At 45.7% G+C, this 20,861-nt stretch overlaps 1 protein-coding gene across 2 annotated transcripts; it reads right to left on the minus strand.

Annotated features, from left to right (window-relative positions):
- Positions 1-5,364: 5,364 nt before the first annotated feature.
- On the minus strand, positions 5,365-19,103 carry Ftsj1 (FtsJ RNA methyltransferase homolog 1 (E. coli)). Of its 2 annotated transcripts, none has more exons than NM_001290430.1 (13): positions 18,869-19,103; positions 17,577-17,734; positions 17,266-17,335; positions 17,093-17,183; positions 15,676-15,754; positions 13,566-13,618; positions 13,424-13,477; positions 13,229-13,331; positions 13,033-13,116; positions 12,249-12,346; positions 11,981-12,169; positions 11,757-11,798; positions 5,365-7,527 (listed from the first exon to the last, which is right to left on the minus strand). In NM_001290430.1, the coding sequence occupies exons 2-12, from the start codon at positions 17,695-17,697 to the stop codon at positions 11,772-11,774; spliced, it is 969 nt and encodes a 322-aa protein (NP_001277359.1). In that variant the 5' UTR covers positions 17,698-17,734; positions 18,869-19,103; the 3' UTR covers positions 5,365-7,527; positions 11,757-11,771. The 2 variants fall into 2 exon arrangements, with proteins under 2 accessions (NP_001277359.1, NP_598752.2); NM_133991.2 differs by having other exon boundaries at positions 12,249-12,352.
- Positions 19,104-20,861: the final 1,758 nt, after the last annotated feature.

Below are 20,861 nucleotides of genomic sequence, written 5' to 3' on the forward strand. Positions count from 1 at the left end.
TCTGAGGACTGAATGGATTGAACTAGAAGCTTGCTTCTTGTGTGAGGTAACCCAGACCCAGAAAGACAGACATTGCATGTTCTCTTCTGTGTGGATATTAGTGTTTATGCTTTACATATGTGTGTTTCACTTTAGAACACCCACAGACGTTAGGTAGCTGGCAACAGACCAGTTGGGAGGAGGGAATCTTCTAAGGATATGGGATACAGAATAGAATCGTATAAAGGGATACAGGGGAAACTACAACAGAAGGATTAAGGAGGGCAGGGTAGAGGAGGGACAATAGAAAGGAAGGGATAATTAAGACTAAAGGTCTTTAGGCTGGGCAGTGGTGCTGCACGCCTTTAGTCCCAGCACTTGGGAGGCAGAGGCAGGCGGATTTCTGAGTTCAAGGCTAGCCTGGGCTACACACACTCTTCCAGCTTCCAAGGACACTGCTCATACCTGACATAGAATCACACACATAAATACAAAAAAAAGTGGCTCTTGCTGGGCGTGGTAAGATAACCCAGCACTTGGGAGGCAGAGATAAGTGGATGCCTGTAACATAAAGGTTATCAAGACCTGGCTACATAATAATCTCTAAGCTTTTTTCCCCCTTCTCCATTGGTTTTTCAAGACAGGGTTTCACTCTTTAGTCCTGGTTATCCTGGAACCAGGATGTGTGGTGGAGGTTAAGGCAGCTGTTTCAGCAGTTACAAGTACTTACTGCTCTTGCAGAGGACCTAGGTTTGGGTCCCAGGACAGCCAGGACTACACAGAGAAACCCTGTCTCAAAAATCAAAAATAAAGCAGGGCATGGTGGAGCACGCCTTTAATCCCAGCACTCGGGAGGCAGAGGCAGGCAGATTTCTGAGTTGGAGGCCAGCCTGGTCTACAAAGTGAGTTCCAGGACAGCCAGGGCTACACAGAGAAACCCTGTCTCAAAAAACAAACAAACAAACAAACAAACAAACACAAAAACCCAAAAATAAATAAACAAACAAATAAAGACTTAGGCCTTCTGAAAAGCCATATGAAAACCTTCTATTGTAGAAGCAGCCCAAAATATATACATTTACCAAAGGACTCTAAATGTAGTCACCATATAATAGGACAATATCACAATATCACAACCTTATACAACCTTAATATACAATCTTATACAACCAAGTAAAATCTCCAGGGCCGGGAATGGGTTACATCGTAAGTCCCTGGCCAAAGAGGTTTCTCAGACCATTCAAACACTGTAGGTTATTGTCAGTGCTATTGGTTACCCTCTGTCTTAGTTAGGGTTTTACTGCTGTGAACAGTAAACATGACACCATGACCAAGGCAAGTCTTATAAAAAACAACATTTAATTGGGGCTGGCTTACAGGTTCAAAGGCTGGCTTACAGGTTCAAAGGTTCAGTCCATTATCAAGGTGGGAGCATGGCAGTATCCAGGCAGGCATGGCGCAGGAGGAGCTGAGAGTTCTATGTCTTCATCCAAAGGCTGCTAGTGGAAGACTGACTTCCAGGCAACTAGGGTGAGAATCTTATACCCACCCCCACAGTGACACAGCCATTCCAACCAGATCACACCTATTCCAACAAGGCCACCCCTTCAGATGGTGCCACTCCCTGGTCCAAGGATATACAAACCATCACACCCTCCATAGGTTGATAGTAAGGCCCTACTGCTGAAGGTGCCACGTACTTACAGGATAGAACATGGAGAAATGAAGATGGTAGTCAACTGGAAGCACTGCCCCTCCTGGCTAGAGCTCACAGTGCTAGAAGGCGCTACAGGTGCTACTGGTGGGGAAAACTAATCAGTATCATCTGCTTCCAAAGCCTGTGAGCCAGGCTAGATTTGCTCGCTAGGATATGCACTGCCTCTGCATCCCAAGTGCTGGGATTAAAGGCGTGCAGCACCACTGCCTGGCTGTTGTTTTATTTTTTGAGACAGAGTCTCTCTGTGTAGCCTGGCTGTCCTAGAACATACTCTGTAGACTAGGCTGGTTTCAAACTCACAGTGATCTGCCTGCCTCTGCCTCCCAAATGGTGGGATTAAAGGCACGAGCCGCCGCCACCACCACCACCACCACCACCAGGCAGGCATTTTTTAAAGACTTATTATATGCTGGGCAGCAGTGTCCCAAACTTTTAGTCCAGCACTTGGGAGGCAGCAGCAGGTGAACTCCAGATAGGTCTGATCTACATACTAAGTTTCAGGATAACCAGGACTAAAGAGGGAAACCCTGTCTTGAAAAACCACCGGGTGTGGTGGTGCACGCCTTTGATCCCAGCACTCGGGAGGCAGAGGCAGGTGGATCTTTGAGTTCGAGGCCAGCCTGGTCTACAAAGTGAGTTCCAGGACAGCCAGGGCTATACAGAGAAACCCTGTCTCGAAAAACAAAAACAAAACAAAAAAAAAAAAACAATGGAGAGGGAGAAAAAAAGCTTAGAGATTATTATGTAGCCAGGTCTTGTAACCTTTATGTTACAGGGATCCACTTATCTCTGCCACACCCAGCAAGAGTCATTTTCTTTGTATTTATGTGTGTGATTCTATGTCAGGTATGAGCAGTGTCTTTGGAAGCTGGAAGAGTGTGTGTATGTGTGGTGGAGGTTAAGGCAGATGTGTCAGCAGTTACAAGTACTTACTGCTCTTGCAGAGGACCTAGGTTTGGGTCCCAGTACCCCTATAAGGCAGCTCAAGACCACCTGTAACTCTAGTTCCAGGAGATCAGGTGCCCTCTTCTTGCATTTATGTGACGTGCATACCCTCATGCACACAGGATCATAAAAACACATTTAAAAAAAAATCCTTCAGGGGGCTGGTGAGATGGCTCAGTGGGTAAGAGCACCCGACTGCTCTTCCAAAGGTCCGGAGTTCAAATCCCAGCAACCACATGGTGGCTCACAACCATCCATAACGAGATCTGACTCCCTCTTCTGGAGTGTCTGAAGACAGCTACAGTGTACTTACATATAATAAATAAATAAATCTTAAAAAAAAAATCTCTGACAAAAAAAAAAAATCCTTCAAAAAGGTGGAGAGGTTTGGATCTCCTGGAGCTGGACTTCCAGACAGTTTCGAGAAGCTCAATGTAAGTGCTGGGAATTGAACTCAGGCCTTCCAGAGCAGCAGCAGCAGCAGCAGCATGTGTTTTTAATTACTAAACCACTTCTGCAGCATCCAAGAAGTCTTTATTCTGTGTAAATAAAAATGTTATAGTTTCAAGAATCTCGAATGTTCTATATATTAAAGACAGTATCACATGTAGTCCAGGCTGGCCACAGACTTCTGATCTTGCATCCACCCCCAAGTGTGGGGGTTACAGAGGTATGTGCCACCATGCTAAGTTTATGCCGTGCTAGAGACTGAATCTTAAGTTTTATGCATTTTAGACAACACCCTACAAACTGGGCAACATCCCCAGACCTCTTGGTGTTTGTTTTTTGTGTTCGTGTGTATGTTTTCTTGCTGATATATATTTTTTCCAGATAGCATCTCACTGTGTAACACATGCTGATGGCATCTGTTTTTGCTTCCGGACTGGCTAGAACTACAGGTGTGTGCTACCACAACCAGACCAGTTCTGAGTTTTCACAATAAAAAACAAGTTGGGTAATCAGCACCACACAGCCAGAGGAGTCTGTTACAACCAAATGATTCATGCCTGCACTGTGTGCACAAAGCCCTGCCCCAGTGGCTAAGTGTCAGTCCTTTCTATGGCCTACAAGGGGCTGCAGCTATCCCACCTCCTTCTAAAATGTGGTATTTTCACTCACATTTAGTTTTGGCTAATTTCCATCCTTGTCTGCATATTGCTGCCTCCTCCTCGCTGTGCCCTTTCACCACAAGCACTCCCTGTCCTCTCTCCCCATCTTCTGTGTTACTTTCCCCACTCTCTGCCTTTCAAAGCTTTCCCCTTCTCATGGACACCTTTCCACTTCCACAGCCTTTGCCCACATTTACTCTGGCTTAGAGACACACACCTAATGCAAGCTAGGATCCACACAGGAGTGCAAAGGAGGCGGCATATTTGTCTTACTTGCCTTAGTGTTTTCCAGTGCCACCATATCTCTTGCAAATTTCATCTCTGGGGGCTGGCGAGATGGCTCAGCGATTAAGAGCACTGACTGCTCTTTGGAAGGTTCTGAGTTCAAATCCCAGCAACCACATGCTGGCTCACAACCACCCGTACTGAGATCTGATGCCCTCTTCTGGTGTGTCTGAAGACAGCTACAGTGTACTTACATATAATAAATCTTTGGGCTGGAGCGAGCAGAGGTCCTCAGTTCAATTCCCAGCAACCACAAGATGGTTCACAATCATCTGTACAGCTACAGTGTACTCATATACATAAAAATAAATAAATCTTAAAAAATTATCTCTCTTTACAGCTGAATAAAAATCTATTGTATAAATATACTACCATTTTCTTGCTATTATGAATACAGAGCAGCCCGAATATGGAGGGTGCACACCTTTAATCCCAGCACTTGGGAGACATGCAGGTGGAGCTCTGTGAGTTCGAGACCAGCCTGGTCCATAGATTGAATTCCAGGACAGCCAGGTCTGCACAGAGACTCTGTCTCAAGAAACCAAACAAAGGAAATACAAATGGCCAATAATCTTTCAGTTTGCTTGTTTTATTTTATTGAGACAGGATTTCTCTGTGTAGCATTGGCTGTCCTGAAACTTGCTCTGTAGACCAGGCTAGTCTCCAAATCACAGAGATCTGCAGGCTCCCAAGAGCTAGGCTTAACAGTGAGCCCTGCCACCACCCAGGTATTAACTCTATGTGAAGTATATAGCTGGCAAAAATTGTCTCCCACTGTATACAGAATGTCTGTTCACTCTGCTGGAGCACAGAAGCCCTTTAATTCTAAGTAATCCAATCTACCCAGTCTTTAAAGATGTATTTCACTTATATGTGTGTGTTTTTTCTGTCTGTTTTATATACTACATGTAATATCTGGTGCTCAAGGAGGTCAGAAGAAAGCATCAGACCTGGAGCTGGAGTTATGGGTGTTTTTCAGATACCTTGAGAGTGTTGGAAATTGAACCCAGGTCTTCTGCAAGAACAACAAATGCTCTTTTTTTTTTTTTTTTTTAAATTTTTATTTTTTTTATTTTATTTTTTTTAAGATTTATTTATTTATTATATGTAAGTACACTGTAGCTGTCCTCAGACACTCCAGAAGAGGGAGTCAGATCTCCTTACGGATGGTTGTGAGCCACCATGTGGTTGCTGGGATTTGAACTCCTGACCTTCAGAAGAGCAGTCGGGTGCTCTTACCCACTGAGCCATCTCACCAGCCCCAACAAATGCTCTTAAAGTGGAGCCATCTCTCCAGATTCTCAATTCTTGAGCTTTTTTTTTTTTTGTGCTATTGGGTTCCATTCAGGCATTTCTTGCTCCTCCTATAGGCCCTCTCTGATCTCATGTCGCACCACTGGTCCTCAGGTTGACTGTTCCAGCTCCATCCCTCATCTCTGCGTGCTGCTCATGGAATAGGGCAAGCACAAGGTTTCCCCTTCCTTTGCCTGGATCACTTGCCCCACCGATACAACTCCTAAGAGTCAAAGCCCAGAACAGGGACACTTGTGGAGCTCTTTCCCGGGCACTGCGGAGTTGCTGTGGCAATGGGTGTGGGCGTAGAAGCATCTGTGATTGAATGCCCTTCCTGTGGACCCTCCAGACATGCATTCCTGAGGTCAGATAGCCTGGGCTGTGGACATTCCTGTGGTCACATTGATTGGAATGAAAATCATCATCTTGGATTAAACCATTGTAGTGTGAACACCTCTAGACAGAGTGGGGTGCAGACATTCCGGGCATCACAGAGAGAGGCGTGGTCAGAGACCAAAGTGCAGGCGCACAGGAATACGAGGGTTTGTAAAGACATTGGATTAGGCCACAGAAGACGGCACCCTGTAGCTTAGGGCGTGCATGTCAGCTGCTGCCTGTCGGGCTCTAGGGAGACTAGAAAACAAGTCTCCCTCCCACACCCGCTTATACTGGTAGTGCTGGGCATACAATTCAAGGACTTGTACATGTTAGCTAAGCGTGAAGAAAAGACTGTCAACCTAAAAAACTTTGGTCTGGTAAAATCAGGCATCGCGAAACATGCCTTTAATGTGGACTTGGGAGGTACGGATGGGAGGGAGAATCTCTGTTTCTTTGTTTTTTTTTTTTTGTTTTTTTTTTGTTTTGTTTTTTTGTTTTTTGAGACAGGGTTTCTCTGTGTAGCCCTGGCTGTCCTGGAACTCACTTTGTAGACCAGGCTGGCCTCAAACTCAGAAATCTGCCTGCCGAGTACTGGGATTAAAGGCGTGCGCCACCACGCTCAGCTTGGATCTGTATTTCAATGTCATTCTTGGGTATACAGTGAGTTTGAGGCCAGCCTTGGCTACATGAGACCCTTTCTCAACAAAATAAAGCAAAACTAGAGCAAAAATTGTTTGAGAAATCCTTTGGAAATCTGGGATTATAGTACTACTACATTTGGCTTCACCTTTTGTTTTGCTTTGTTTTGTTTTTGAAAAGGGCCTAGCTATACTGTCCACATTGGCCTTGCAGTTCTAGGCTTGAGGGTTTTCATTTTAGGCACCCAAGTAGCTAGGACTATAGGTGGTGGTAGTACTACATCCAACTATCAGGCTTTGTGTGTGTGCTAGTGAAATTGGAACCCAGGGCCTTATGCATACGAGGCAAGGACCTACCTACCGCATCCGCATCCTCAGCCCATCACAGGACGTCTTTGAAGGCACACCTGCATATGCACACAAACACGTCTGAATGATGAGGAAAGCAGACTATGCTGAAATACAGTTATCACCTTACATTTGAATAAAACTGGAAGACAGTAGCTAGGTTTGGTGGCACAGGCCTGTAATCTCAGCACTCAGGGAACTGACACAGGAGGATTTTGAGTTTTAAGGGCGGTGTAGCCTATATGGGAGGATGTCTTACAAATACCTGCCCAGCCAATCACCCAATTGGGATGCGGTAATAGATGAGATGTCTAATTATAGGATTAATTTATAAAATCAACTATCATTCAAAGTGGTGAGAAATATGAGCAGTATTTCAGATGTCTGTGAACTGTCATATAAAAAAGTAAGCAACGTGCATATGTAGGGTTTTTCCTGTTTTGATTTATTGCCAATATTTGTTAACTGGGACTAAAGCTGAACTTCCGTCATAGTGACAACATTCACGCTTTCCTCCATCATGTTTGGTGGAGGTTGCTGACGTTTGACCATAGGAAGAACCAGTGCTTTGGGGGAATTCCTGGGCCTTCTAGGACATTCCAGGAGAGGTTTGGAGAAGAGGAATGTGCTCACAGTCTCAACAAATCCTTCCTGCAGTTCTGAGGACTTCTTCACCATTTCTTTGTCATGATGGAGGTGTTATAGATTCTCACTCTAGGTCGGTCTGTTCAGTCCCCATAGATGACATCTGCAAACAAACTCATCAAGCCAGCTTCTAGTTGTCTTGGCAGGCAGCAGCTTTTGGGCTGTATTAGTTTGATTTTTCCTGCAAACTCTAACATAAAGGGAAATGTATATATATATTTAAAAAAACCCACACGTGTCAAAGGTTAACTACAAGTAGTACTTCATTCTCATTGCTGTGTAGCTCCTCACTGTGACCAGGCAAGGACTGAACAGGAGGGCCATAGGCATTCAGGAACTAATTTGTTGGGCTGGAGAGGTGGCTCAGCGGTTAAGAGCACTGACTGCTCTTCCAGAGGTCCTGAGTTCAATTCTCAGCAACGACATGGTGGCTCACAACCACCTGTAATGGGGTCTGATTCTTCTGATGTGTCTGAAGAGAGCTACAGTGTACTCATGTACATAAAATAAATAAATAATATAAAAAGGGGAAAACCCCTCAATTTTAAAAGAACTAATTTGTCTAAAAATTTTCTTTTACAGTTATTTATTTTGTATACGTGTGCAAGTGCCGACAACAATGCTGGGGAGTCAGTTCTCCTTCTACTGTATGGGTTACAAGGATTAAACTGGTTGGCCATTGGGCTTGGCAGGGAGTCTTTTCCTTCTACTTCATCTCTGGATCCTTCCCCGGGCAAGCCCCATCACTGACATACAGCCCACCCGCTTTGGAGTTTGGTTTGTTTTTGTTTTGCTTAAGACGGGGTCTTACTATGTAGCCTAGGCTGGACTGTCGCTTATGTACTAGGGTCAAAGGCCTGTGTCACCACACCTGGCCTGCTTCAGTTTAAAAAAAAAGATTTTATTTATGTTCATTTTATGTGTATGACTGTCTTGCCTCCATACATGTATGTAAATGCATTTCATGTGTGCTTGGTAAATATGGAGGGCAGAAGAAAGCACCTGATATCCTGGAATCAGAATTACAGACAGTTGTGAGCTGCCATGTGGTGCTGGGCACTGCACCCTGATTGTCTGAATGGGCAGCAAGTGATCTTAACCACTGAGCTGTCTTTCTAATTAAGTTTTTTTTGTTTTTGAGATTACTTGTTTAATTATTTTATGTGCATGGGTGTTTTGCCTTGCATATCTGTGTACCATGTTGTGCCTGGTGCATTAGGTAGGTGTGAGCCCCTGGGTTTCATTCTGTAGCCCTGGTTGTCCTGAATTTACTATATAGACCAGGCTGGCCTTGAACTCAGAGATCCGCCTGCCTCTGCCACCTGGGTGCTGGGATCAAAGGTGTGTACCGCCATCCCTGGTCGGTGTCTCAATTTTTTGTTGGTTTTTATTTTTTAGTAGATTTATTTATTTATTTTTATATGAGTACACTGTAGCTGTCTTCAGACACACTAGAAGAGGGAATTGGATCCCATTACAGATGGTACTGAGCCACCATGTGGTTGCTGGGAATTGGACTCAGGACCTCTGGAAGAACAGTCAGTGCTCTCAACTGCTGAGCCATCTCTCCAGCTCATGTTTCAAATTTTTAAGGTGCCCTTTATACCAGAAGACTTAAATGTGGGTAACTTGCTAAGCCATGGTCAGAAAAGGATGTCTCCTAATGGCTAGACTAAGTCCACCCTACTACAGAGCAGCTGGCTTCTTCTATTTCAGGTAGTTTTAACCTTGAATTCTGCTGTGCCCTTTTCCCTGCAATGTTCTTCCCCTAGATAAACCCACAAGTCCCCACACCTCAATCCCCTCCATGGTTTCTTTACCTCAGAAAGGTCTTTTAGAAAACATGCTTGCTGGGCAGTGGTGGCACACGCCTTTAATCCCAGCACTTGGGAGGCAGAGACAGGCGGATTTCTGAGTTCGAGGCCAGCCTGGTCTACAAAGTGAGGTCCAGGACAGCCAGGGCTATACAGAGAAACCGTGTCTCGAAAAAACAAAAAAAAAAGAAAACATGCTTTTATTTTTTATTTCCTTTTCTCACAGGATCTCTACATAGCCCTGGCTGTCAACTTGCATGTAGACTAGGCTGGCCTTGAAATAGCAATCCTGGTGCCCCTGCCTCCCACCTGCCTGGCTAGAAAAAGACTTTCAAAATTCTAAACTCCTGTCTGCATTCTCTGACTTCCTCCATTTTGTTCTACTTTTCCTGCCTTCCATAGCCAGTATTCCTTTTACATGTGCAGCCATGCATTTCAGTGACAGGGCGTCTCTGTGGGAAATACACCTTGGGTGTTTTTGTTATTGTATAAAAATAAGCCGGTATCTTAGGAGACCATTGTTTCTGTAGCACACTGTACACACAGGCAAATACAAATTACAACGTATAAATCCCGGCTCTTTGTCTCCTGCTGGTTCTCTAAACCCAGAGTGCCTGCAAAATATTCATTCAGTAAATATTTATCAACCCCCTCAACAGGTAGTAGCGAAATGCTTCAAGTTCTTCAGACGCTCTCTGCACATTCATTTACTGAGAAAAAACAAACAAACAAACAAACAAAACCAAAACCAACTTAGCAGTGGGGGCCAGGAGCTGGAAAAATGGCTCAGTGGTTAAGAGCACTGCCTATTCTTCCTGAGGTCTTGGGTTTGATTCTCAGAATCTACATGGTGGCTCACAACTACCTGTAACTCCAGTTCCAGGGGACCTGCTACCATCTTTTGGCCACCTCCATAGCTCCAACTTTGTTTTTATTGAAGATAGGGTCTCATGGAGCCCAGGCTGTCCTCTTGGACATACAACTTGGTATAGAGTTGTGGATGACCTTGTATTTCTGAATGTCTGTGGTGGTTTAAATGAGAATGGTCCCCAGAGGCTCATATATTTCAATGCTTGGTGCCCAGTTGGTAGAAGTGTTTTGGGAGAGATTAAGAGTTACAGTCTTGTTGGAAGAGGCGTTGTCACTGGGGACAAATTTTAAGGACTCAAAGGCCCAGGTTATTACCAGTAATCTCCCCCCCCACCCCCGTTTGTGTCTGCCCCGTGGTTTATATCTCACAATTACTAATTACAATTACACCAGAGCCATGCCAGCCTACTGCCATGCTCCCTGCTACGGTGATCATGGGCTCTGCCTCTGAAACTGTAAATCCCCAATGAAGGTTCTCTTCTATAAATTGCCTCGGTCATGGTGTCTTATCACGGCAATGAAAAAGTAACTAAGACAACTTCCTACCACAGGATTACTGGCATGGGCTACATGGTACTGGGGCTCCGAGCTCTGTCTGTTCCAGACAAGCATTTTACTAACTAAGCTACATCCCCAGCTCTTAATTTATCTGTTTTATTTTCTTGGCAGCATTGAAGATGGAACCTTTTAACCCTTTAAAGATTTTAAAAAAATTGTATGTGTATGAGTGTATACCTAATAAATAAACTTTATTTTTTAAAGTCCCTGGGTGGTGGCAGTGTTTGCCTTTCACTCCAGAACTCGAGGCAGAGACAGGTGGATCTCTGATAAGTTTGAGGCCAGCCTGCTTTACAGAGCTAGTGTTAGACAAACCCTGTTTCAAAAAAAAACCCCCGTAAAACTGTACTGAGGTCTTTTACTTTTTGAGACAGGTTTTCGTGTAGCTCATGCTGGCTTCAAACCTGCTAAGGATCTGAGGATGCTCTAGAAACTCTGCTGCTTCTATTGTATCTGCTGGGTGCTAAGATTACTCTGCCTCGACTTTTATGTGGTAGCTAGAGATTGAACCTGGGTTTTATGCATTTTAGGTAAGCACTCTACAAACTGAGTTATATTTTCAACCCACTGAGGGATTTCTTTTCTCTTCTTTTTTCCTTTCTCCTTTCTCCTTTCCTTTCCTTTCCTTTCCTTTCCTTTCCTTTCCTTTCCTTTCCTTTCCTTTCTCCTTTCCTCTCCTTTCCTCTCCTTTCCTCTCCTTTCCTCTCCTTTCCTTTCCTTTCCTTTCCTTTCCTTTCCTTTCTTCCTTCCTTCTTTCCTTTTTAACAGACAGGGTCTCATTATGTAGCACTGGCTGGCCTGGAACTATTCAGACCAGGCTAACCTCAAACTTGTAGAGACTTGCTTGCACCCCACCCCTCCAAGTGCTGGGATTAAAAGTGAGTGACACCATGACCAAACTATTTTTATTATTTTTAATTGTGTGTTGTGTGTGTGTGTATGTGTGTCCTGGGTGTGTGCTTGTGAATGTAGGTATCCTGAGAGGCCAGAGATGTCTGCTCCTGTGGAAGTCATAGGCAGTTGTGAGCTCCCACACGTGGTTGCTGGAAACCAAACTCAGATCTTCTGCAAGGGCAATCCTTGCTCTTAACTAGAGAGCCAGCCTGCAGTCCCTATTCAGATTGTTCTTAAAGGTACCCTTTACTTGAACTTTAGAAGGGGAAAAAAGCAAATTTACCTTAATGTGTTAAGGTCAACAATGAATTTCATTGTCTTCCACCTGCCAAAGAAAGAGAAAAGGAACTCAGCTATTTGGCTACATTTTTCCATTTGTCAGTGGGCTGAGCTAGGGATTCTTAAAGAGATTGCAAGGCAGGAAAGGACCAGGAGAGGGAGTCAGTCAGGACAGAAACGGGCACACTGGGGAGATGTCATGGTGGGCTCAGAGGTACATATCCATACCTTGGGGTCTAGCAGGGTATGGATAGCCAGAGGCTGGGGCAACTTGTCCACACTGTTGATGGAGCATTCTTGGGGGAGGAGTTCCTTGGCCAGCTGTCCATTCTTCTTCAACCTGCAGGCCTCTTGGTATGGGGGTGCGATGGGGGGCTGTGTGGGTGGAGTATATTTGTACTCAGAGCCACCGTCTAGCTGTAGGACACAAGAGATGATGAGGATCTGCCAGTCCAAGACAATCTCCTGCCCCCTGCCCCGCTGGCTGGACACTCACATCCAGAGAGTAAGTGCGGTCCGAATCGTAGGCGCTGAGGTCCCCACAGGCCACAAAGGGCACAATAACACGGGTGGGACCATCCAACTGGTTGAAATCTGTATCTTAGAAAGAGGCAGAGTGAAGATACAGTCTACACCAGCACTGAAGTCCCCCTCCCCACCATCATGGTCCTTTTTCCCTCTGGTGCACATTCCCTTCTGATCACTGTTGCTAAAATGTCAGCCTGTGGCCTGGCTTTTTCACTGTACCATGCCCGCTCAGCGTTTTACCAGTACATTCTACCTTGTCTCATGCAAATAGGATCTACAGAGACAGGTTCCACCTTTGCCTATCAGGTTAGAGGCTACAGACTTCCACAGGGGACATGTTTAATACAGGTGAGCTTTCTACCTGAGGGGTTCCCTAAGGTAGACACTTAGGATCTTCCCTGGGTGAATGCTTAGTTTGCTGCAACAGAATTTCTACCAGGACCAAGGCTACCATTGGAAGACTATCTGAAATATCCCTAAGGGGGTACAACTGCCATCGGAGTGTGAGGCAGAGGGCTCTCAACAGACACAAGGTGAAGCAAGCCAGTAAAGAACATCCCTCCATGGCCTCTGCATCAGCTCCTGCTCCCTGACCTGCTTGAGTTCCAGTTCTGACTTCCTTTGGTGATGAACAGCAGTATGGAAATGTAAGCCGAATAACCCCCCCCCCCCCAAAAAAAAAAAGAGACACAAGGCACACGGAGCTGGTAAAGTTTTCCCAGGCATGGGTCACCACCAGCTCTGGCTCTCACCATATGAGTGGTTCAGCAGGGGTCTGGTCAGGTCTGGAATGAAGCCCTCAGGAGGGTCATAACCCTGACACACAGCAAAGGCCTCTGTGGGGGAAAACCTGGAGTGAGGGGTGACTCTCTGTCACCTCAACCTTGTGCAGACACATGGCCAATCACCCCCTTGCCAATCAGGCCTCCATGTCACCCACCCACTGACCAATGCTAGAGTTCCGGCTGCTCTTGGGCTTAGCGCAGAGCACACTGGAGAAGAAGATACGTAGTTGGCTGTAGAGCAGGGTCACATCCCGGCCTCGGAATATCTGTAGGGTGTGGAAGGCAAGCTATAGAAGTAAGGGGGCCCTTTCCCGGCAGGGACCTTTCTCACCACTCCTGCAGGATCCCCAAGGCTCACCTTGGCCACGAAGCAGCCCCCTAGCTTCAAGACATGAGTAGCGATGTTGAGAGCCTGCAAAAAGGAAAGGCGGGTATGGTGGAGGCAGAAGCAGGCAAGAAGGGGCCAAAGGAGGGCAGAGGCAGCCACCAGGGTTACTCACAGCTAGCAGAAGCTGGGCCTGCATGTACTCATCCACATCATGGAGACCAGTGACTGTAGCAAGAAGAACAGCATTAGGGGACTCTCTGACTTGACATGTCTTCTTATACCAGAGATTAGAAAACCAAGGATGTTTTTCAGGCCTTCTTACTGTGAAGGTTCTGGAAAGAGCATTGTCTTCCAACTAGAGTTTGAGCCCCGAGTGCTTAGCAACCTGGGAAGTCATTTTAATCCTGGAAAACTACTTGTCCTACAAGCAGCACTAGTATGTCTACCTCTACCCAGATGGCTTCGTGGGGCTGTATTGATAAACCAACCCCATAGGTGCAACCAGTTCAAAAGCAGATTTCTACTTCCTTCTCTATTACCAGTTTCTTGATGTTTCTCAGCTCATCCGATCTTCTAGTTACTCATGTCAAAAACCTTAGTCCCTGTGACCAACTTTGGCCCGCATCATACTCACATTCCAGACCTTAGCAGATCCAGCCCATTCTATTTTCAAAGTGGGACCATTCTCTCCTTACCTGTGACTGGAGCCCCCACTGTTATAAGTTACTCTTTTGCACTACTGCAGTGGCCAGCTCCTCTTGGTGTGTGTGTGTGTCTGCTTCCACCTCTGCCCCTCACACTGCTCAAGAAGCCTAAGGGATACTTCCTTGGTCTACAACCCTCAGGCTTTCTCCAAGTTTGCACTATCAAGGGCAGTGCTGTAACTGACAGCCCTGTTAGCCCCTTCGCTATCAATTCTTTCTGATGATAAGTCAATACAGCCTTTCCTATCTATTTTATTTCAAATCTCAGCAGGTAGTTTTTACTTCCTCAGCCTGTCTTAGTGACTTCCCTACATGATCTATTACCTGTTCTATCTTTTTAAAAAGTTTATCTTTTTATTAAAAATTGTAGGGATGGAGAGATGGCTCAGCGGTTAAGAGCACTGACTGCTCTTCCAGAGATCCTGAGTTCAATTCTCAGCAACTACATGGTGGCTCACAATCATCTATAATGGGATCTGATGCCCTCTTCTGGTATGTCTGAAGAAGGCAGCTACAGTGTACTCATATAAACAGAAATAAATTTTAAAAAATTGTGAATTGCTATTCATTTTGTGTATTTTTAAAACATTTTATGTATGTGTGTCTGCATTTTGTATGTCACATGCGTGTGCCCATGGGGACCAAAAGAAGAGTGTCAGATCCTCTGGAGTTTAAGCTATAGGCAGTTGCAAGTCACCAGGCATGGATGGCTCTCAAATGAACTCAGTTCCCTGGAAGAATAACAAGCATTCTTAACCATTAAGCCAGCCCGCCCCCCCATTTTTATTTTTTGAGAATGGGCTGACCTTGAGCTCCAGTGATCTTTCTGCCTCAGTCTCCCAAGATCTGCAATTACAGGCATTGAGCCATCAGATCAACTGTCTCTCTTTTTAAAGATTTTATTTATTTAATGTATATGAGTACACTGTCACTATCTTCAGACACACCAGAAGAGGGCATCAGGTCCCATTACAGATGGTTGTGAGCCACCATGTGGTAGCTGGGATTTGAACTGAGGACCTCTGGAAGAGCAGTCAGTGCTCTTAACTGCTGAGCCACCTCTCCAGCCCTCAACTGTGTCTTTTCTATGCAATCCCACGGAAACATTGACTTCACAAGGCCAGAGACCAGTGGAATTTATTTATGCACACTTTCCCAACACAACGTGTGGTCAGAAAATGTTTTGAATAAATGGGTGGCAAAAACAAACAAACAAACAAACAAACAACCAACCCACAAATCAAAAACCAAGCACAGGATTGGCCAGGCTCTCAGATGAGAAGGCAGGGGGCTTGACACACAGTCTAGCACGAAGCTGACGGGCGGGGGTAAACCTTAGCAGCAGAAGACTTGCCTCGCACACATGAGGGTTCATCTATTTTTAGCACCACAAAACAGTCCAAAAAAAAAAAAAAAACCAAACCCAAACAAACTTGAAAGGCAGGGAGGAGGAGGATGGGCAATGAGGGCGGAGATAGGGAGAGACTGCCAGAAAGGGGGGAAATGGAAAGAACAGAGGGAAAGAGGGAGAAAAAAAACTGAGCTAAGAGACAGAGGTCACCCTCACAGCGCATTTACCATCAGGAGCCCCGTCACACACTACTAGGTCAGCAGGGCAGCCTTCAAAGTGCTGGATGATCTCCTTGGCAGTGGAAAGCTATGGAGAAAGGGGGGTGAACAGCCTTAGTACCCCTCTGCTGCCCTCACCCTCAAATCCCACCTGCCTACAGCCCTCGCCTCAAAGCCTTGGGGACAGCCATGTTCTGGAGGCTTTGTCTGACTAAGACGTAGTTGGATCTCTGGGGAACCATCCTCACCATCTTTTGGTGTCTCTGCAATACAGTCTACGCACAGGGGGTCAATCTCCGTCTTTCTCAGGTTCTGTCTTTTGGTACTGGGACAGAACCCAGTATGCTCTGTTTATACCACATGAGGGTTCTAGCACTAAGCTACATATCCAGTCCCCTCCTCTTTCTTATTTACTCTTTTAGAAAACATTTTTAAGAGCACGCCTTTAATCCCAGCACTCGGGAGGCAGAGGCAGGCGGATTTCTGAGTTCGAGGCCAGCCTGGTCTACAAAGTGAGTTCCAGGACAGCCAGGGCTACACAGAAACCCTGTCTCGAAAAAACAAACAAACAAACAAACAAAAAGAAAACAAAAAAAAGAAAACATTTTTAAGGGGCTGGTGACCTGGCTTGGTAGGTAAAGCACTTGCTGCCAGGCCTTGTGACCCAGAGTTCCACTCCTGGAACTCAGAGTGGAAAGCGAAAACTGACTCCTCCAAGTGATCTCTGACCTCTATACGAACACCATGGCACCCGACCCCTCCCCCAAACACACATACAACAACTAATAACAACATTAATAAACTAATTAGAAATGCTCTCGATTTCCCTCTCTCCCTTTCTTCCTTTGTTTTTCTTAAGGTATATGGGTATTTTGCCTTTATGCATGTTTGTGCCTCACATGTGTGCCTGGAACTGGGGGAAGGCCAGAAGAGGGCAACTGATTCCCTGGGACTGAAGTTGCAGACAGTTGTGCGCCACTGTGTGGGTGTTCCGAATTGAACCCATATCCTCTGGAAGAGCAACCAGTGATTGCCCTTAACTGCTGAGCCACCTCTCCAGCCCCTTAGATATTTTAAAACTGCATTTATTTGTTCATTAATTGTGTGCGTGTCTGGGTACATACGCATGTGGAGGTCAGAGGACACCATTTGGGATTGAACTCAGTCACCTGGTTTGCTGTCAAGCCATCTCGAAGTCCTTTGATAACTCAGGCCAGCTTTGCCTGCTCAAGCCATCTCGAAGTCCTTTGATAACTCAGGCCAGCTTTGGTCTTATTATCCTTCACCCTCAGCTTTTTAAAATTCGAGGATTAAATAGCCTTTCTCATTTTTTTATTGTCTTGTTTCTCTTCTCCTTTCTACTGTCCCCCAAACGAAGGCAGTCACTCAGGATAACCCCAATATTCGTAGGCATGCTCTCACTCACCTGAGTGATGTCGCCCTGTATCTGTATCACACCTGGCAGTGGAGCCATAGCCTGTAAGTCCACGGCCACCACCTGACCAGAACCCTGGCCCCTGTGGATAGCACATGTCAGCATCGGATTGACGCCCCACGCCTCCCCCGCCCCCCAGGTCACCCTCTAGCCCCTCCACTCACCCAACCTTCTGGCTCAGCACCTGGCTCCAGCTGCCTGGGGCTGCACACAAGTCAACCGCTCGCTTCACACCTGTGCACACACAGTGAAGACATACTGCTCAGCTGCATGACCAGAAGATGCGGCAAAAGTCACCTCTGTCCTGTGGAGAACCTATGTCTACCCACTGCCCCTGTGCCCTCCTCCTCCTCCTCTTTTGTGGTCTATCTCCTTCCCCGTCTCCGTGCTCCAAGTCAGCCCAGCTACTACAGTGAGTTCTTCAGAAGCAGCCTGCTCTTCCACTCCCAGGTCACTTAGCCCCCAGATTAGGCACCTTTGAAGAGTTGGAATTCCTCATCCAGTTGCAGGAGCTTGAAAGCGCTTCGGGCCCGCCAGCCATTCTCCTTGGCCAGGCGGTAGTAGACATCCCGTTTATCCTTAGATGTCCGTCCCATCTCAGTCTGCTGGCAGACAGTGTGTGCTGATGCTGTCCTGCGCAGGTCAAAGAAAACAAAGTACAGCTAACTGAGTTCATGGGTCCCACACGACAGTCAGCTCATTCAACACATGGAACCCGAAGCCCAGGACCTTATCATGAACTCTCAGGCCCTTTTTCTGATCACATTTAGGTCCCCATCTCTGAGGGACATCACAGACTCCACAGTTAACTGACAGAGGACCCACTACTGACTCTGCTCTCTTCCAACTACTGTCACGGACACACTACACAAGTAATCTCTCTCGCAACCATTTTCTCTGCCCATTTCATCTCTATCAACACCTGACCGTCTCTAGTTATTTCCATTATCTTTAGAGTCACAGAACCCTACTACTCCCTCCATTAAGTCCTTGCTTTTCACACCTATTACCCGACACAACCTCATTCCATCTCCCATAGCCTAATCTCTCTCTCTCTCTCTCCACTCTGCAGTCCACCAATTCCATCATAGATTAAGCTTCCAGTCATTAGTTACTACCACCTTAATCCCCACTAATGCCTGGAGGACCATGACCTGTTAGGGCTCCATTACACCAATTTACCAGCTCCATTAACTCAGCCCTCCAACCAACCTCTCAAAGATCACACGAGTGGCCTTTGGGATCCTTTGCATCAATACAAAGATTACCTCTGTCACTCATATAGCTTCTATTTTGTCTTTCGTCACTGACCCCATTAGTTTAGCACTCTGCCTACGCACCTGTTATTCTCTCCAGAACCTCACCAATACGATTACTATGTAAACTGCCAAATAGCCACCACTTTTATTATTAGCCTTCATTAATTTTCCAGCAGACACAGCACCACGAGTGTAATACCTTCAAGACCCATCTTTTAGTAACATCCCTAAGACCATCTGCAGAGCCTCAAAGACCATCAGCCCATCAGAACCGCCAAATACCCTTCAAGTCGGCCCAGCAGATAGCAGATCAGTTGTGTAGCTCTATGCTGCACCCCGTTCGAGTTCACCTAACAATCTAGTTCCCTGCTCTAGGCAAGCTTCTCGGGGCTTGACTGAACTATGCAGCTGCAGTACCGAGAGTGAATCCCCTCATCCCGAGTTGGAGACAGGGCAGGCATGCCTCCAGTCTCGGTCCCTTTCAAGTCATCAGTGCCCTAGGACCTACCTCAGCTCTTGGATACAGAGCGTGGCTGTTCACCAGCCTCGAGAACAGTTTGCAAACTGAAAATTACAGACTCCAGTTGGTGTTCGGAGTGGACCCGAAGGCCTGTCGTACACGCCTAGAGGTTGTCGCCACGCGGTAAAGTTTGCTTTGTAAAACAGTTCAGTTCCACGGAGATCCAGACCGGAGCACAACGTATGACGTTAGTCTCGTCATCTTGTGTCGACATATCCCGGTCACAGGAACTTCAGTTCCCAGAATGCAACTGACATCGTCTGGCCAATAGTTTTGCAAGGCTTGTGAACCGGCTCTTTGTTCTTTGTTTCAAGGCCAGGGTCCTATAGCTGCGATCCGGAGCAAGATCCTGAGTTCTCGGCTAGTCTGGCTACACGGAGAGACCTTGACGTGGGAAACTTCCACCCCTCCCCCATCGCCCGCTCACTCAGACAAGATAACTTACTTGGCCGCCTTTTCCCTTTTACATCGGGACGGTTATTTAACCTATGTACTACATTTCCCAAAATTCAGCGGGCACGACCACGCCCATTTTTCTTTAAGTCTGGAGGGAAAGGAAATTACGCAAAGGGGGTGGAGCGTGACCACGCGAAGTGAAAAGTCTGTTGCGAAAGCAAGCTAACCTGGAGGCTACGGCGAGCAATTTTGAATTTTACTACCGGGAAGCTACCGCATACGATTTGCAATTTTGAATCCTACTTCTACCGGTTGACTGAAGTGCTTTCAATTTTGCCACCTTAGAACTTTAGTTTCCTCATCTGAAAAGAAGGGATAATCACCTATCTAGAATTCACGGTGTTAATCGGATGCACATCCTTTTCTAATTGTATATTTTCCAAATACTTTTTAATACATTTTAACCACCACCACTGCCCTCACCGCCTCCACCCGCACCACTGAAAAGCATGTCTACGGATTTGCGAGACGCACTGAGTAGAGGCTCTTGCCGCCAAATCTGACCACCCAAGTTCGATTCCCCATACACAAGGTCATGGATGGAAGAAGACTGATTCCTGCAAGTTGTCCTTTGATCCCCAACATGCGCACTTGTCACGCGCCCCCTCCCCCAAATAAATAAATAAATAAATAAATAAATAAATAAATAAACGGACGAACGAACGAATGAATAAATACATGTATGAATGAATAAAAGTTTTGTATTTTTTGTTTTTCCTTTTTCCTTCCTTCTCTCTCTTTCTTTCTTTCTTTCTTTCTTTCTTTCTTTCTTTCTTTCTTTCTTCCTTTCTTCCTTTCTTCCTTTCTTCCTTTCTTCCTTTCTTCCTTCCTTCCTTCCTTCCTTCCTTCCTTCCTTCCTTCCTTTCTTTCTTTCTTTTTGTTTTTTGTTTTTTGTTTTTTCGAGACAGGGTTTCTCTGTATAGCCCTGGCTGTCCTGGAACTCACTCTGTAGATCAGGCTGGCTTCGAACTCAGAGATCTGCCTGTCTTTGCCTCCCAAGTGCTGGGATTAAAGGCGTGCACCACCACTGCCCGGCGAATAAAAGTTTAAAGCATATATGCATGTATGAATATGTATATGTTCTTTAAAAATTCATTTTCTGAAGTGCTGAATTCAAATCCCAACAACCACTGAGCCATCTCTCCAGCCCCTATGTATGTGTTCTTGTGTGTGTGCTCATGTCATGACCTAGTGCATGAAACACAATAATTGAAAGTATTTACTGTGTATTAGGCACTATTCTAGTGCTCTCAGCAATGCGCTGGTAAATGGTTAACTGGCTTCTGGCAGGGTAGGGGATTGGGCCTGTTTGTAGCATTTGTTAGTTTCCATGGTTTACATATTATCTATCATCTGGTCAGATTTTAAGTCACCCATGTGTAGTCTAAACACAGGTGCAGCAGGACATCATTATGTATTAATTCGACCATACAAAAAGAGAAATGGCTTCAAGAACATAGGAAATGAATGCGATATAGTCAGATAACTGGGAAGTGATACATTTTGAGTATCTATTATGCATAAA

Source organism: Mus musculus, chromosome X (genome assembly GCF_000001635.26).
Source record: "Mus musculus strain C57BL/6J chromosome X, GRCm38.p6 C57BL/6J".
Lineage (NCBI taxonomy): Eukaryota > Metazoa > Chordata > Mammalia > Rodentia > Muridae > Mus > Mus musculus.

Coding starts and splice junctions, on each gene's coding strand:
- Ftsj1 (NM_133991.2), bottom strand. CDS start 17,697: ATGGGACGGACATCTAAGGATAAACGGGATGTCTACTACCGCCTGGCC. Junction 13,478..13,565: donor AGGCCCAGCTTCTGCTAGCT/GTGAGTAACCCT, acceptor TCCTTTTTGCAG/GCTCTCAACATCGCTACTCA. Junction 13,117..13,228: donor CAGCCGGAACTCTAGCATTG/GTCAGTGGGTGG, acceptor TTTCCCCCACAG/AGGCCTTTGCTGTGTGTCAG.